The sequence below is a fragment of the Populus euphratica genome, unplaced genomic scaffold (assembly GCF_000495115.2).
Source record: "Populus euphratica unplaced genomic scaffold, PopEup_1.0 scaffold233.1, whole genome shotgun sequence".
NCBI classification, from domain to species: Eukaryota; Viridiplantae; Streptophyta; class Magnoliopsida; order Malpighiales; family Salicaceae; genus Populus; species Populus euphratica.
The window spans coordinates 237,574-252,661 of record NW_011500116.1 but is presented as its reverse complement, the minus strand read 5'-3'; the positions used below and the strand labels follow the sequence as shown (position 1 = coordinate 252,661).

Here is a 15,088-nt window from a genome sequence, read left to right as displayed (position 1 = left end):
TGTAAAATGCATGATTAAATAAAAAAAAAGTAGAAGTTAAAGTCACATAATAATGGAGATAAATTAATAGCTATTCAACAAATGTATTTGATTAGTACGATAAAAAAAATATATTTGTATTAAATTGAGACAAAAATAAAGTAAAATGAAGCTTATATGCTTAAAAAAATGAAATTACTCTTTGTCATGTCGCCTATTGATCATTACATGGAGTTATGAGTTAGAGACACAAAAACAAGTAAACATGGCTTTCTCCATATACTTTTAAGCTTAATATACATATAAAAATAAATAAATAAAAAATAAATAAAAGGAAAATAAAGGCCAATTAATATACATATAAAAATAAATAAATAAAAGGAAAATAAAGGCCAAGGACAAAAACCAATAATTTTAATCATTAAAAAAGAAAAACAACATGGTAGATTATAGTTAATAGCAATAAGTGATAGTGACACCCCATGCATAATGAGTGATGTGATGTGTCCCTATTTGAGTGAGTTTTTAATTATATTTATGTATATTTTAAAAGTATATTCATTTAAAAAAATATTAAAAAAATATTTTTTAATTATTTTAATATTCAATATAAAAAATATTTATAAAAAACACTATCCACCGTGATATCAAATAAGCTTAATTAGCAAGACCAAGCGTGTGAATGGTGTGTGGTATTTTTTTTAAATATATTAAAATAAGTTTCTTATAGATTTTTTTTATTTTTGATATTAGAATATTAAAGTTATAAAAAAACTAAAAAAACATTTAATTCTTTTTTTTAGTAAAATACGCTTATTTATTTATTTTATCAAAACCGCACTTCCAGTCAACAAGAGGAAGGAGGCCTCCAATTTACAGAAACAAGAACAATAACGTACGTAGATAAAAGAGAGAGTCTTTCTTTCAAGAAAGACTCTAACGAATACGCAAAGCACTTTCTTTCTTTTAGGCTTTGTTTTCATGGCTTTTTAAAGCCTTTAATCCATTCCCTCCCTCTTTCACTCCTCCATTAAACGACGAAAACAATAACAGAAACAGCTCTCGACAACAAAAAAGAAAAACAAATAAAAAAAAGGAAGCAATCATTTATCATTGTAATCTCTCTCTCTCTCTCTCTTTCTTGTTTGGATCGGATCTCAATTCTGAAGTATTCTTCAGTGAAACAGAAAGGCACTCACTCACATACACACACAAATAACAAAGTTAATTTTCTTTCTTTCCCTGTGACCTGTTTTTGGCCTTTTGGGGTCCTTGTGTGTGTGTGTTTCGGTTGTAACAGTCATGCAAGATTGCTGTCTCTGCATTGCCTTCTCTCTTCTTTAATCAGGTGTATACTCTTTCACTTTCTTCTTCTTGACTGTTTTGGTCCCTTAATTCATGTTATGTTATTTTGCTTTTCAAAGAAACAACTTAGCTTTACTTGAACCAGCCAATTTGCTTGTGTTGGTGTCAAAAATTTGGCTTCTTGGTTTTTGCCATCTGGGTTCCTGAACAAATTGCTTAGGACGGTTTTTGACTGAAGAAAACAATGTAAAGTTCTTGTCTTTCTTCTTTTCCCTTTTATTTTCTTAATGGGATTTAGATATCTTACCGCTTACAAGGGTTGATTTTGACATTCATTTGACCGTGGATAACGGTAAATTATCTTCATTCACGGGCCACCTTTATTGTACCTTGTTTTTCCCGTTATATTTGGAGTTTCTTTAATTGTAATTTTCTGCGGAGATTGTGTGAATCAATTTTGTTATTTTCTTGTTTGAATTTGCAATACTATGCTGTTTCTGTCTTGGTAGCACCTGTAATAGCATAGCATAGCATATTTTAGATATAAAAGCAATTTAATTCCAAGATTCTGTCGTTTAATGTTTCTGTCTTGGTAGCACCTGTAATAGCATAGCATAGCATATTTTAGATATAAAAGCAATTTAATTGCAAGATTCTGTCGTTTAATGGCCTGCTTACCATTCATAGCTACATCTCAGAACATTGCTGTTGTCGAGATATTCCATGGAGTCGTTTGTCAATGGGATTGAATCTTCATCACAGACTCAGAATTCAGCATCTAAAATAGGCAGCCACCCGCTTTCCACATCTGTCATGTCTCGCCCTTCTCGGCCTCCAATTCTGAAACAGTCTAGGCATGAAGGGGCTTCTTCCGGTGCATGCTATGCAAGTTCATCCAATCATGGCATCAAGACTGTCCACCATTCAAATGGTTCTGTAATCTATCCGAAGAATTCCTACAAAAAAGCGCATGATGGTATCCGGCATGAAGAACTTCTCAGTACGGCAAAATATTTCTTTAGTCCTCATAAGGGCAAATCTGAGTTTGCAAGCTCCCCTGAACTTGTTAGTCAATCAGCAGAATCTTCTCCTGAGAATAAGGTTTCAACGGCGGAGAACAATTCCTGCATCAAACATCCCATGGATGATCCAAAGAGCTCTAATTCCAGTGGCTCACTTGAATCTGAAAGTATTGTCTCAGGCCCATCCGAAGCAGATGCTGGGCAGCTTAACAATCACGTAGTATCTCAATCAGCTTTAAGCTTCTGTGCAAGTCCTTCAAACAGCATCTATACTGCCACTCTCTATGCAGAGGCCAAACAAAGTTTCACCAACACAGAAGTAAGTGAAGAAGCAAGCACTGTTGGGAAGTCCGTTGAAAGTGGTGAAGTAAGCAACTCCTATGATAACGAGAGCAGGAAAATGAGCCTCTATAGAGGCAGCACTGATAGTGATATTAGTGATGAAAGCAGTTCCAGTAGTTTAAGCAGTGCATTATACAAGCCCCACAAGGCAAATGATATAAGATGGGAAGCAATTCAAGCTGTCAGATCTCATGCGGGAGCATTGGGGTTCAATCACTTTAAATTGTTGAAGAGACTAGGATGTGGAGATATAGGCAGTGTTTATCTATCAGAGTTGAGTGGTACTAGAACTTGTTTTGCAATGAAAGTTATGGATAAAGCAGCTCTAGCTGCACGGAAAAAGCTTTTAAGGGCTCAGACTGAACGAGAGATCCTTCAATCTCTGGATCATCCATTTCTACCCACGCTATATTCACATTTTGAAACAGAAAAGTTCTCTTGCTTGTTAATGGAGTTCTGCCCTGGTGGGGACTTGCATGCACTGAGGCAACGCCAACCTGGGAAGTACTTTCCAGAGCATGCTGCCAGGTTAGGAATTTTGTCTTATTTTTTCATGTTGGTAATCTTTAACCATCTGTAGGTTAGGAATTTTGTCTTATTTTTTCATGCTTTCGTATTTATATGTTGGTAATCTTTAACCATCTGCATGCTTTATAAATACTGAAATTAAATCTATATAGCTTATAACTGTAAGTTTTCGGTGTCTTTGAGGGATCATCGAGAACCCTGTGAAATTTCTAGTTAGGGCTCTTTTTCATGGACTTGACAAAACCTGCATCGAGTAAGCTTGCCATGCTGTGAAATTGAGCAATGATTTTTTATGAACTCGTTTGGTTGTTCGCATGAGTTTGTAATTGCATGCTTTGATTCCCGGGGACATCTTTCGCAGCAATCTGGAATCTGCTTTCCCAGACCTCCATTGTGATGATTTCAATCAAGCATGAATTTTCTTATTTCCTTTTTGTTTTTCCTTTTGATTCTTGCCTTCTGCATCAAGTTTTGTATTTTTGATCTCATGTATAATGTGGCTTAATTTTTTTCTCGTGTCTTCATTGACTAAATTTAGTAAGGATGTTATACACACATATTTTCCAGAAAAAGTTGAGTTTTTGTATCCTGAATTGTGTAGTTCATACTGGTTTGAAAGTGTCCTGGACCAATATTCAAACAAAAAGAAAACAAGGATTTTGCAGGAAATTTCATGAGATATTTTGCGTGTGAAGTTTCTGCAGATGCATTACCCAAATAAGTGATGAGTTACGATACCATTTGTTACAATTCTATTCGTGCTGACAAACTTTGTTGTTGATTATTGTGATGCCATTCTTTGAATGCCATTACTTTATGCAGGTTTTATGTTGCAGAAGTGCTCCTTGCTTTGGAATACTTGCACATGCTTGGGATCATTTACAGAGACCTCAAACCAGAGAATGTTTTGGTGAGGGAAGATGGGCATATAATGCTTTCAGATTTTGATCTCTCTCTGAGATGTGCTGTCTGCCCTACTCTGGTAAAATCATCGAACTCCAGCTCAGAGTCGAAGAATTCAGCGTATTGTGTGCAGCCTGCCTGCATTGAGCCAACTTGTGTAATACAACCAGATTGCATCCAGCCAGCATGTTTTGGACCACGCTTCTTCTCAACCAAGGCCAAGAAAGGTAAAAAGAGCAAGTCTAAGAATGAGATGAATCATCAAGTAAACCCTCTGCCTGAGCTCATTGCCGAACCCACAAATGCTCGTTCAATGTCTTTTGTGGGTACGCATGAGTACTTGGCCCCTGAAATAATTAAAGGTGAGGGCCATGGAAGTGCTGTAGATTGGTGGACATTTGGGATATTTCTCTATGAGCTTTTGTTTGGTAAAACTCCTTTCAAGGGAGCAGGAAATCGAGCTACACTATTTAATGTGGTTGGCCAGCCATTAAGATTTCCAGAATCACCTACTGTGAGCTTTGCAGCTAGGGACTTGATCAGAGGTTTACTCGTGAAGGAGCCGCAGCATCGTCTTGCTTATAGACGGGGAGCCACTGAAATAAAACAGCATCCATTCTTTCAGAGCATCAATTGGGCACTCATTCGTTGTACAAATCCTCCGGAGGTGCCAAAACAAGCAATAATGGAATTTCTAATGAGAGCTGATTCTCCAAAAGCCCCCGCAGATGTGAATGTGCCAGGTGTTGATGTGAAGCCTTCTGGTAATTATTTAGAGATAGATTTCTTCTAGGTTTTGTGATTGGTTTCTCTCATCGGACCAGTTTCCATCACCACATCCTAGTATTTTTCCTCGATGGTTCATTTTCCATTGTAAGGGTATACAAATCCATTGTTCCCTTTTCCATTGTAAGGGGATACAAATCCAGTGTTCCCTTGATGATACATGTAGCTGCCCATTGAGTCCTGGCACGCTAAATAACTCTTGAGGAAATGCAAGTGCAGTTGAATGAGGAATGAAAATGCTTTATCTTTCTCTTCTGTCAATCCTATGCTTCTTTAACTTGGTCACTATGAAGTTGGTTCTATATCCAGAAATATATTCATAGATATCAACTCCATATATATGTTGATTTGTATTATGATTTTTATGCACGGTAGAAATAAGTAATAAAAAGATAAATACATTCAACAATAAATTTATTTTAAAAAATCAATTTTCCAAACAAACAAACAAATGCTTCTGAAAGAGGAAAAAAAAAACAATATATGTGTTTCAAAATATAACTAATAAGCCCATATAAATACATACTGAATTTTATGGTAATTTTGATATATATTCTTAGGTATAAACAATATAAAGATGAATTAAACAAAAAAACTTGTTGCAAAAAATTAATTATCAAATAAATATATTTGATTAAAAAAACAAAATACATATTTAGATATGATGCATGAACTATTTTAGGAAAATATATATTTTCCTTAGCTTATTTTATTTCCTTTTATTTTTATTTTTTTATTATTTATTATGATACTTTTCTAGTTTTTTTATTTAAATATAATATTTTTTCTATTCAATATTATTAAGATTTTCTAGTTTTTTTATATAAAAAGTTGTAATAGTTTTTTAACAAATGAAGATATAAAAATATAAAATTAAGTATTTTAAGATTTTTCTCATATTTTTAATGTTTTTTTGTTTTAACTTATTATAAACTTCATTTATAAGTATACTATTTATATACTCTCATGAATGTTCCTATTTATAAGAAAATATTAGGTATAACACAAACTATTCTTCTCCCTTTCATATGAATATATAATCCATGACAATTATTTACAAATCCGATTATGACTTTTTAGTGCATTGAAAAATTCCTCAGATGACCTGTGATTTAATTAAAATCTTATATTTTTAAATAATATAATATTTGTAAAAAAATTATTTAAATAATAATATTTTAGATTAATTCATGTGAACCCAAATTAATATATTCACTCATGACCTTATTACAAATTGATCAAATTTCATAACTTTATTTATTTTTATTTAATTATATAATGATATAAATTATTTGTATGATATGAATGTATTTTTTTGGTTTAAAATATCTTTAATGATTTAATATTTTAATTTTAAAAATAATTTTTTTATTAGTAATATAGTTCATTGAATAAAAAATAATAACAATAAAAAAAACAAACTTTTACAGAAACTATAATGGTTTGCAATAAAAAGGAAAAAAACTTATATTTGTAATCAAAATCCTAATTTTTCTATTCATGTATTTATTTATTTATTTTGATGAAAATATCTTTTTTTATTTGTAATTAAAACTTATTATGATCGTGAATTAAATTATGTTAACATTTTTTAAAATCATGAATTAATCATTTATAGACATCTATATAAAAAGACATGAGAACAATAAATTAAAAAAATATATAAAAATAACAATAACAAAATTAATTTACCCACACACACACTCATTGTTCTCATTCAATGTTAATGTTCAAATTAATACATAGCTACTTATAAAACATTGATAGTATCATTATAATTTTCTTAAAAATAATGGAATAATTAGGCAAATGTTTAAATATTATTTTAATAAATTAATTTAAAGAGATATTGTATAAAAAAAAATATATTAAAGGATATCCAAGTAAAAAGATCAGGGACACCTATCCTAAGAAAGAAGTCCAAGGGGCCAAAAAGGCATTCACACGTTTTTTTTTTTTTTAAAAAAGAATTTATGGATGACCTAATTTTTTATATCAAGTAGTAGATATGTTGACTGACTGCTGGGCAAATGATGTGTTGTCTTGTAGTTGGTTGGGGTCCAAGCTTTGATTCCCGATACCTCAACATTTCAATTTAATAATTTTTTTTATTTCAAAACATAATAAAAACCTAGAAAAATCCATTTTAACTCCTTAAAAAGGTCAATAATTACTCTAAAATACTAAAATCCAACCATGTTAAAAAAATTTATGGGTCTCAATTTAATTTTTATAAAATATTTAAAGAGAAATATTATCCCTATCAAACCTTTTTTTAAAAAACGAACTCAATAATAATAAGATTTAATTTTTTGATGGTCAAATTATATTATAGTCAGTTGAATGTTTTCTCTCTCATTTTTCTCTATAATTTTTTTTATTTTTTCTTAAATATTAAAAACTAGAACATAAAATAAATCAAGTTTAGAATTAAAATGTAAGACCCTAAAAACACAGGCATCAAAAAACAAAAGAAGAAAACAATTTAGAAGTTAAATTATAATTTTCCATAACCATGAATAATAATAATAATAATAATAAAACTATGTTTTTTAAGTGTTAAATTAGGCCCCTATAATTTTAATATTTTTAATTGATAAAATTACATTTTATTTTGTAAAATTAAAAATTAATTAAATAACTCACTATTTACTTACAGACAATGCAAATGGGCCAATTTAAACTAATCATCAGGTTTAAAAGCATGTGAATAGATGATAAAATTAATTTTTATTTTTGTTTTTGTTTGTGATTGTGTTAAATTTAGTTTTTATTGTTTTAATTTTTTATTAACAAAATTTTATTTTATTTTATTTTACAAAATAGAAAACGACATTTTTGTGCCCAACAAATACAATAAAACTCATGAATCAAAGCCAAACATTAAACCTAAAATCGTGTGAAAATACTATAAAAAAATAAAATTGAAAACAAAAAAAAATAACAGAAAAGAATAAATGTTCAAGGCACTGTTTCACCGTTTTCTTTCGATTGTATGATTATAATTATAATTATAATTATAATAAGCTGATGTGAGCACGTAAGCACTGACGCTTTTGTAACTGGCCAATTATCATTAGCCAAGTAACAATGAACCCCATACAATTTTCCACATTGAATCTTTCCTCTATCTCTCTTCGAGCGTGCTCATCATGCTATACAATGTACATCATCAACAAATTAAAATTAAAATTAAAAACAAAACCAACCCCCCTCTCCCTTCGTATATGCGCATTGCGCACCTTGCCCGCTCTCTCATATCCTTCACCCTCAATCTCTCTTCCGCTCCACTAACAAAACCTCTCTCTTTTCACTCTCCGACTGCAAAAACAACCGAGAGACCACGACGACGTGTCTTTCAATTTTCGATGGAGAAGACGGACAATGTTTCCACAACGGCGACCGAGGACGCCGCCGTCAATTACGGGTTCACTCGATCGGAGATGTACAAGTCCAACCTCGCTGGAACTGTTGGTCCTTATGACAGACACGTGTTCCTTTGCTTCAAGAACCCTGATGCGTGGCTACCTCATGTTGAGGAAGATGATCTACCGAAACTCGTCTCCACCGCTTTGAAAACTCGCAAAAACGACATCACTGTCAAGGTCAGTTCATCTTCTCTTAAAGAATTTTTCTTTTTAATTATTTATTAATAATTTTGATTGATAGACGAAGGTGACGATCTGCGAAGGAGGAGAAGGAAGCGAGTTTGAGAACGGAGATGTTTTGATATTTCCTGACATGATTAAATACAAGTAAGTCAATTTTCTTTTTATTTCTCCTGAGAATTTAATTTTTATGGAGATTGAGATTGATATGTTATTACAGATTTTTAAAGTTTATTATTGTAGAAGACTTTGCAGTCTGCTTCTTCTGGAGTTGACCTTTTTTTTAGGATTAATTCTGATTATGATAGATTTATGTGATATGTGATAGTTTATGAGCATCACAGCTATGATTGGTACTAGTTTTCTTGTTAAATGATCAAAAGAAATGATAGGTAATTAAGGAAGTAAGGTATGTCTTGATATATCCGCTGTGGGGAAAGAACTTGTCTTGAAAATCCGATGATGTTTCAGTGTTTAGTCTGAGAATGAGCTGAAATGATGAATCACCAGTGAATGTCAAAGACTAGTCTATTTGTTGGACACTCGAGTTCCAGCTGTGTTGTGTCACTTGTGTGCATGCTGGCTTACCAACAAGATTTGATGGCTTAATTTTTTATTTTGAATTCTGGGAATTTGATTAGGTTTTACCCGAGCTATGCTCTAGTTTTGGTTTGCTTAAATTATTGCTTTAAGTGAGTTATTATTAATATTCTCAATTTAGCAAAAAACCAATGGTATTTGAGATGATGTTGCCTTATTTTGTTTTTGTTTTTAGCCTGGTGTGATTCTGATGGTTGCTTGAAAAGTAACATCATATAAGAAAAGATTATAAGTTGCTATATCTTTAGATGTTAAATTTGTTGATTCCAAGATTTTTTATTTCTTATATCAAAGGGATTTGAAGGACTCTGATGTCGATGGTTTTGTTGATGATGTACTCGTGAGTGGCAAACCATGGGCCTCCGGGGTGCAGGAGGTGTTGACAGGTTCGCATGTATTTGTGTGCGCTCATGGTAGTCGTGATAAGAGATGTGGTGTTTGTGGACCAGTTCTTATTGAGAAGCTCAAAGAGGGAATTGAGTCTCGAGGGTTGAAGGACAAAGTTTTTGTTAGTGCCTGTTCTCATGTTGGGGGGCATAAATATGCTGGGAACCTGATAATCTATAGTCCGAATTCAGATGGAAAAACCATGGGTCATTGGTAATTTTTTGCCTTGTTTCTTCTTGACTTGTCATGGTGCAGTTTGAAGGATATCTAAAATGCTTGAATCTTACAGGTATGGCTATGTTACTCCTGAAGATGTGCCTGAAATATTGGATCAGCATATTGAGAAGGGAATAGTTATAGAACGGATTTGGAGGTTTGTCTTCTGGCATTATACTTGTATTGTTGATCTCTATTTTCTTTCTAGGTGCTGTCAATGTGTTCATTATTTATGGGTTAATTACATGCGTGGCCCCTATACTATGTTAGTTTGATTAAGCAAGTCCCTGCACTACTAATTTGATGCATTAAGTCCCTCTAATATCTTTTCCGTTTACTATTGGAGCCCTCCATTTAAGATGCCATTACCTAGGAATGGCAGAGTGTTATTAAACCCCCTTTTTATTCAACATTTGTTTTCAAAAAAGAAATTTTGACATGAACATAAAAATCCAGTTTTCAAAACAATTTTAAAATTAAGAAACAGTAAAGGTAATTGACATTAAATTCCCTGCCATGTTAGTTAACCAAACCCATTTGAGATTAGAATCTCCATCACGGATGAAGTCCCTGCTCAACTTCTCTACCACTAAACCTAAAGCTGAACATTTTTTTACCTTTAATCCTCACACCAATCATTATCCTTCAACATTGGCCATGGCTTCCATTTTTGACATAGAAGGGAGTGAAGGATAACAGACTTTGTTACAAGTCAAATCCCTCAAAGACCCAGAGACACAATAACTTTGGGAGACATCTAAAATATTCAATTTTTATTATCTGTGCCTCACTTGTTAAAAGGTTAAAAAGCTATTACTACCCATTATAAAGAAAAAACTAGAAAAGTATAATGATACTGAATAGGAAAATAAAAATAGGAAATAGTAAAATTAACCAAGGAAAATATATATTTTTTCAAAAAGCTACTGAATCAATTTCCTTAGTTGTTCCATTGATGGGCTTGAAGATTTCATCTCATTCGATTTCGACCCCCCCTTGCACCTCAGCGAACTCTATCTCTGGTGTATGAGTTGATTTTGGAAAAGTGAAGTACATGAAATGAATTATTATGTTTATACATTTGATAGGTACTTGATTGTTAATTTGTTGTTTTAATTTAAGATTTTGTATAGCTGAACTTAGAAATCTAAGAGACATACAGGTGTAGATAATGTTTGAACACTGACTTTAAAGGCTTATGGTGATGTTTGGTTTTGGTTTTGGGTTTGGGTTAAGAATTGAGATGAGAGGAGGGCTATGTGTACTCTAGGAATGGGAAACTAGACTGGGAAAGAAATGAGACTTGGTTTTATATGGAAGGAGAGATCATGGTGAAAATGGCATTGTTGAGGGAACAAACTCAATGTGCTTGTTATGGCTTGAAAAACATAGCTGCTGCTGTTGTTATTGTTGGTGTAGGTGTAGAACTCAATGATTGTATCCTTCTTTGGCATGCTAACAAGATTTTGTAGAAAAAGGTTGTCCCCTGTAAATCTTTGGATTGTTGATGTTTTCTTGTTTTTGTGTTTGATTAGGAAGGAAAATGAATAACCTACATGTTTATTTAACTTGGTTTGCATTGCTCCATGTTTTTCTTTTTTCCATTCAATCCAGGTATTAAATTCAACTATTTTAATCTAATAAATCTGTTTTTTTATTAAGCATTCAACTTATTTGTTCTTTAGATTTTTAGTTTCTCTTCCTCATTTTACTAGCTTCTCAACGTGATTTGTTCCATTTCTTTTTACGATAAAAAACAACGAGTTCTTAAATTGTGATCAGGTTTTAATTCTCATGTAACCGTTTTTTATTTTATTTGTAAAGTTTCAATTTTGTTTTTTCTATTTAGAATGAGATTTGCTATTAAATTTTAATCTTTTTTTATTACTCTTCCTTTTTACTGTAAAATTGTTTTTGAAAATTATTATTATTATTATTATTATTAGAAAATGTAGATTAGGTCAAAATGAATCAACCGGGACATATGTCAACCATCCAATGTATCAGCCATTCATTAGTAACAGCATCTCAAACGGAGAGTGCCAAATGTAAATGGAATAGTTAGTGGATGGACTCAATGCATTGATTTAGTAGTAGAGGGATCCAATTAATCAAAACTAATATAGTGCAAGGATCACACTTGTCATTAACCCCATTATTTACTAAAACTATTCGGGTTCCATAGTATGAACCTTTTTAAATAGATGTCTTTTGTATCTAAAGTCAATGATTACTTTACAATGTGAGTGCTCGCAGCTCTTAATCTAAATTGTTGGCCATTGTTTCCTGGCCTTAATTGTTCATTAATATACTATTAGTTGACACCTTAGCTTTCTTATCAGACATTGGTTGATGAAGTGGTTTTAAGAGCATCTTCTTACCTCTCTGAATCAAATCAAAATCCATTTTCTTTTATCTTTTTTTTTCCTTCCGGATACCAATTGTCTGGAAATCATTCCCTATAATTTTAAGCTGTATTTTAAAGCTTTTTATCCCTGTCATGTTGTGAAAATATACTAATGCATTAAAAGTGATAAATGTAATGTGGTTCCTTGCACGTGGCTTTCATTGAAAGGGTGTATATTGCATTGATTGGTTACCTGCTTCCTTAACTTTCTGCTGCTCAATGTGCTGGCTAAACTTCCTTGGAGCTAGTGAATTTAGTTCCTCTTGTCTTCATGCATGAAATCTTGATTTGTCACATGCAATTCACTGGAACTTCATATTTCTTTTTTGTTATTTATATCCAAATTTGATTGGTTCACTGACATCTTGAGCATGATTAATACAAGATAGAACATAAAATTTTAAATTGAAATGCAGGGGCCAAATGGGTTTATCAACTGAAGAAGGTGAGAAAGTTAGGGAACAGAAGCTTCCAAATGGAAAAGATGAGACCAAGAGCAATAAGCATGAAGAAAACAGCGCTGAGGCTGCCAAGGACAATGTGGCTAGCTGTTGCCAGGGTGCTAATGGCTTTTCATGCTGCAGAGATGGAAGTTCGGAGATAATTAAAGAAAAGAAACTGGAGGAGAACATTGAAGGGCATGGAAAGGGGGGGCTGGATAAACTACCAAGGTGGATAGGATCACTGGAGCAAAGTGATGTTCTTGCAGCGGTTGCTGTAGTTGGAGCGGTAGCGACTATTGCAGTGGCTTATAGCATTTATAAAAGGTCAGGCTAAAATATGCCTTGTAATCCATGCACTATTCTATGCTTGTGGGTGAATTTCCTTCCTCTTGGCAACAGAAGCAGTATCACTGGCAAAATAATCCTCCAGACCACGCACTTCTTTAGCAGACTGATGGCATATATATATATATATATATATATATATATATATATATATATATATATATATATATAATTCTTGTTTAGCAGGGTGGGGAAGTATCCACAAATTTTAGCAGGATAAGAGCGAAGCATGATCCCACCTTTTTTCATTTTCTTGATCTCTACACGTTATGTAATGTTACAAGATTCAGTGAATGGTCAGCTGAATGCTGGAAATATTTCAAGGGGGCTTTGTTCTTATCATTGTTTTTTTGGGTCGAGGGGATCTGGTTCCTTGGAGGCTTGCGATAGATTTAATCTACATAAAGCACAACTTTCAACTTCGGCTTTCACTCGGGTGATGCTGGAAGCTTTTTCCAGGAAACTAGTACTGGGCACCGGGTAACTCTTAAGTGCGATCCTTTCAGATCAAGGGCTGTATGGAAATGTGATTTATCTGTGTTTTTAAAAAAATTAATTTTTTTTTTGTTAAAATTAAATATAATTTATATGTTTTAGATCATTTTTTATGTGCTAATGTTAAAAATAATTTTTAAAAAATAAAAAAATATTATTAATATGTATGTTGACATAAAAAATTATTTAAAAAATAATTATTATTTTATTATCAAATGTATTTTAACTACCTCTTCAATAATGAATATGTTTTAATTATTTTATTATCAAATGTATTTTAACTATGAATATGTTTTGTCAATTTTTATTGGATATGTTTTGTCAATTTAAATGCTTAATGATGTTAGAGGTCCTTGTGATATTAATGGAGGTGTTTATGATTTTTTGTTTTTATATTTTAAAAATATTTTTAATTTTTTAATTTATATTAATTTTTTTATATTTTTATATTATTTTGATGTGCTATATAAAAATAATTTTTTAAAATTAAAAAAATATTATTTTTATATATTTTTGAATTAAAAATATTTTAACAAATAATTATAATTATATTTTTAAACACGTATGGTTTTTTTATTGGTTTTAATTTTATAAAAAATGATTATATTTTTTTTTAAAATGGTTAGAATTGTCAATTTTTTATTTGAATCTTTTCTCATTTTCTTACTTTATTTTAAAGGAAAACTATCACCTCTAATCACAAAACTTGGCCGTATGAAATTTACATGCCAGCATCATATTTCTAACTCACATTGGGAGGTAAGGAAGTTTGGACTTTCATCATCACGTTCAGAAATCATTAAATTTTGATAATCTTTTTGAATCATAGTTGTGGCATCAATATACGTTGGAAGGAAGGATGTTGGACAACGTGGCCAACTTGCCGGTTGCTTGCATTATTGAAGCATGTTTAATATTATAGTTTTTTTTTTAAATTTTTTATTCGAAAAGTATATTAAAATAATATTTTTTAATTTTATTTTTAATATTAGTATATAAAATAATTTAAAAATAAAAAAATAATTCTAAATATTTTATTTTTAATATTAGTATATAAAATAATCTAAAAATAAAAAAAATAATTTTAAATAATTTTTTTTCAAATTATGATACATTTCTAATATGTTTACCTACTCAAATCCAACACTCAAATCTTCATTAGTCTTGTTCATCACCATAACTTTGTATCACTCATAAAATACATTATTGAGATGTTTACTTGCTCATTTAAACCGGTCTTGACCATGCTAAAAAATTGTTTTATATCCTGTAAAAAAGTTCTCTAACTTATTGAAACTAGTTAGTTTATCAAATGATTTTGTTCCAGAAACTTTAAGATTAAAAGTACTTGCCCTAATTGAAGTATTTGCCATTTCTTTTCTTGAAGGTAACAATAACTTCCTCTCTAAATTGTACTTTTAACTCCATTATACTACCAAATTGATGTACAAACTTTCAAATCTTTTAATGCTCTCAATGGTTTTTCTCAACTTATCATTGATAAAGTGATCGTCATCCTCTTTAATTGATTCTATTACGTCTACAAGGTGTGTTAGTCTCTCACAAATTATCTCCACAATTGTTAGTATATGAAGTCAAGCCACTAAGCTTTGCAAGCTTTACTAAAATAACTTGTTAAGAATACCTCATTATTTTGCCCAAAATGTTGACCACTTCGATGCCACTTGTCATATAGATATATTTTTCTCTTAAAATCTCATC

General features: G+C 31.4%; 2 protein-coding genes and 1 long non-coding RNA gene across 6 annotated transcripts; 2 read left to right on the top strand and 1 right to left on the bottom strand.

The window, feature by feature from the left end:
• The first annotated feature begins 834 nt into the window (after positions 1-834).
• Positions 835-5,126, top strand: LOC105109957 (protein kinase PVPK-1). 3 transcript variants are annotated; one of them, XM_011004830.1, is made up of 3 exons: positions 835-1,327; positions 1,972-3,176; positions 3,999-5,126. In XM_011004830.1, exons 2-3 carry the CDS (start codon positions 2,008-2,010, stop codon positions 4,870-4,872), a joined length of 2,043 nt encoding a protein of 680 aa, XP_011003132.1. In that variant the 5' UTR covers positions 835-1,327; positions 1,972-2,007; the 3' UTR covers positions 4,873-5,126. The 3 variants fall into 3 exon arrangements, with proteins under 3 accessions (XP_011003132.1, XP_011003131.1, XP_011003133.1); XM_011004829.1 differs by having other exon boundaries at positions 836-1,327; positions 1,983-3,176; XM_011004831.1 differs by lacking the exon at positions 835-1,327 and adding an exon at positions 1,343-1,530 and having other exon boundaries at positions 1,983-3,176.
• LOC105109956 (uncharacterized) lies at positions 1,783-1,992 on the bottom strand. Its single transcript, XR_839369.1, has 2 exons — positions 1,952-1,992; positions 1,783-1,864 (listed from the first exon to the last, which is right to left on the bottom strand). It is a non-coding gene; the product is annotated as an uncharacterized LOC105109956 (long non-coding RNA).
• A 2,911-nt stretch (positions 5,127-8,037) lies between the features above and the next one.
• LOC105109955 (altered inheritance of mitochondria protein 32-like) lies at positions 8,038-13,210 on the top strand. Of its 2 annotated transcripts, none has more exons than XM_011004827.1 (6): positions 8,038-8,470; positions 8,535-8,620; positions 9,368-9,673; positions 9,750-9,833; positions 12,500-12,985; positions 13,032-13,210. In XM_011004827.1, the coding sequence occupies exons 1-5, from the start codon at positions 8,093-8,095 to the stop codon at positions 12,858-12,860; spliced, it is 1,215 nt and encodes a 404-aa protein (XP_011003129.1). In that variant the 5' UTR covers positions 8,038-8,092; the 3' UTR covers positions 12,861-12,985; positions 13,032-13,210. The 2 variants fall into 2 exon arrangements, with proteins under 2 accessions (XP_011003129.1, XP_011003130.1); XM_011004828.1 differs by having other exon boundaries at positions 13,026-13,210.
• The last annotated feature ends 1,878 nt before the right edge of the window (positions 13,211-15,088 follow it).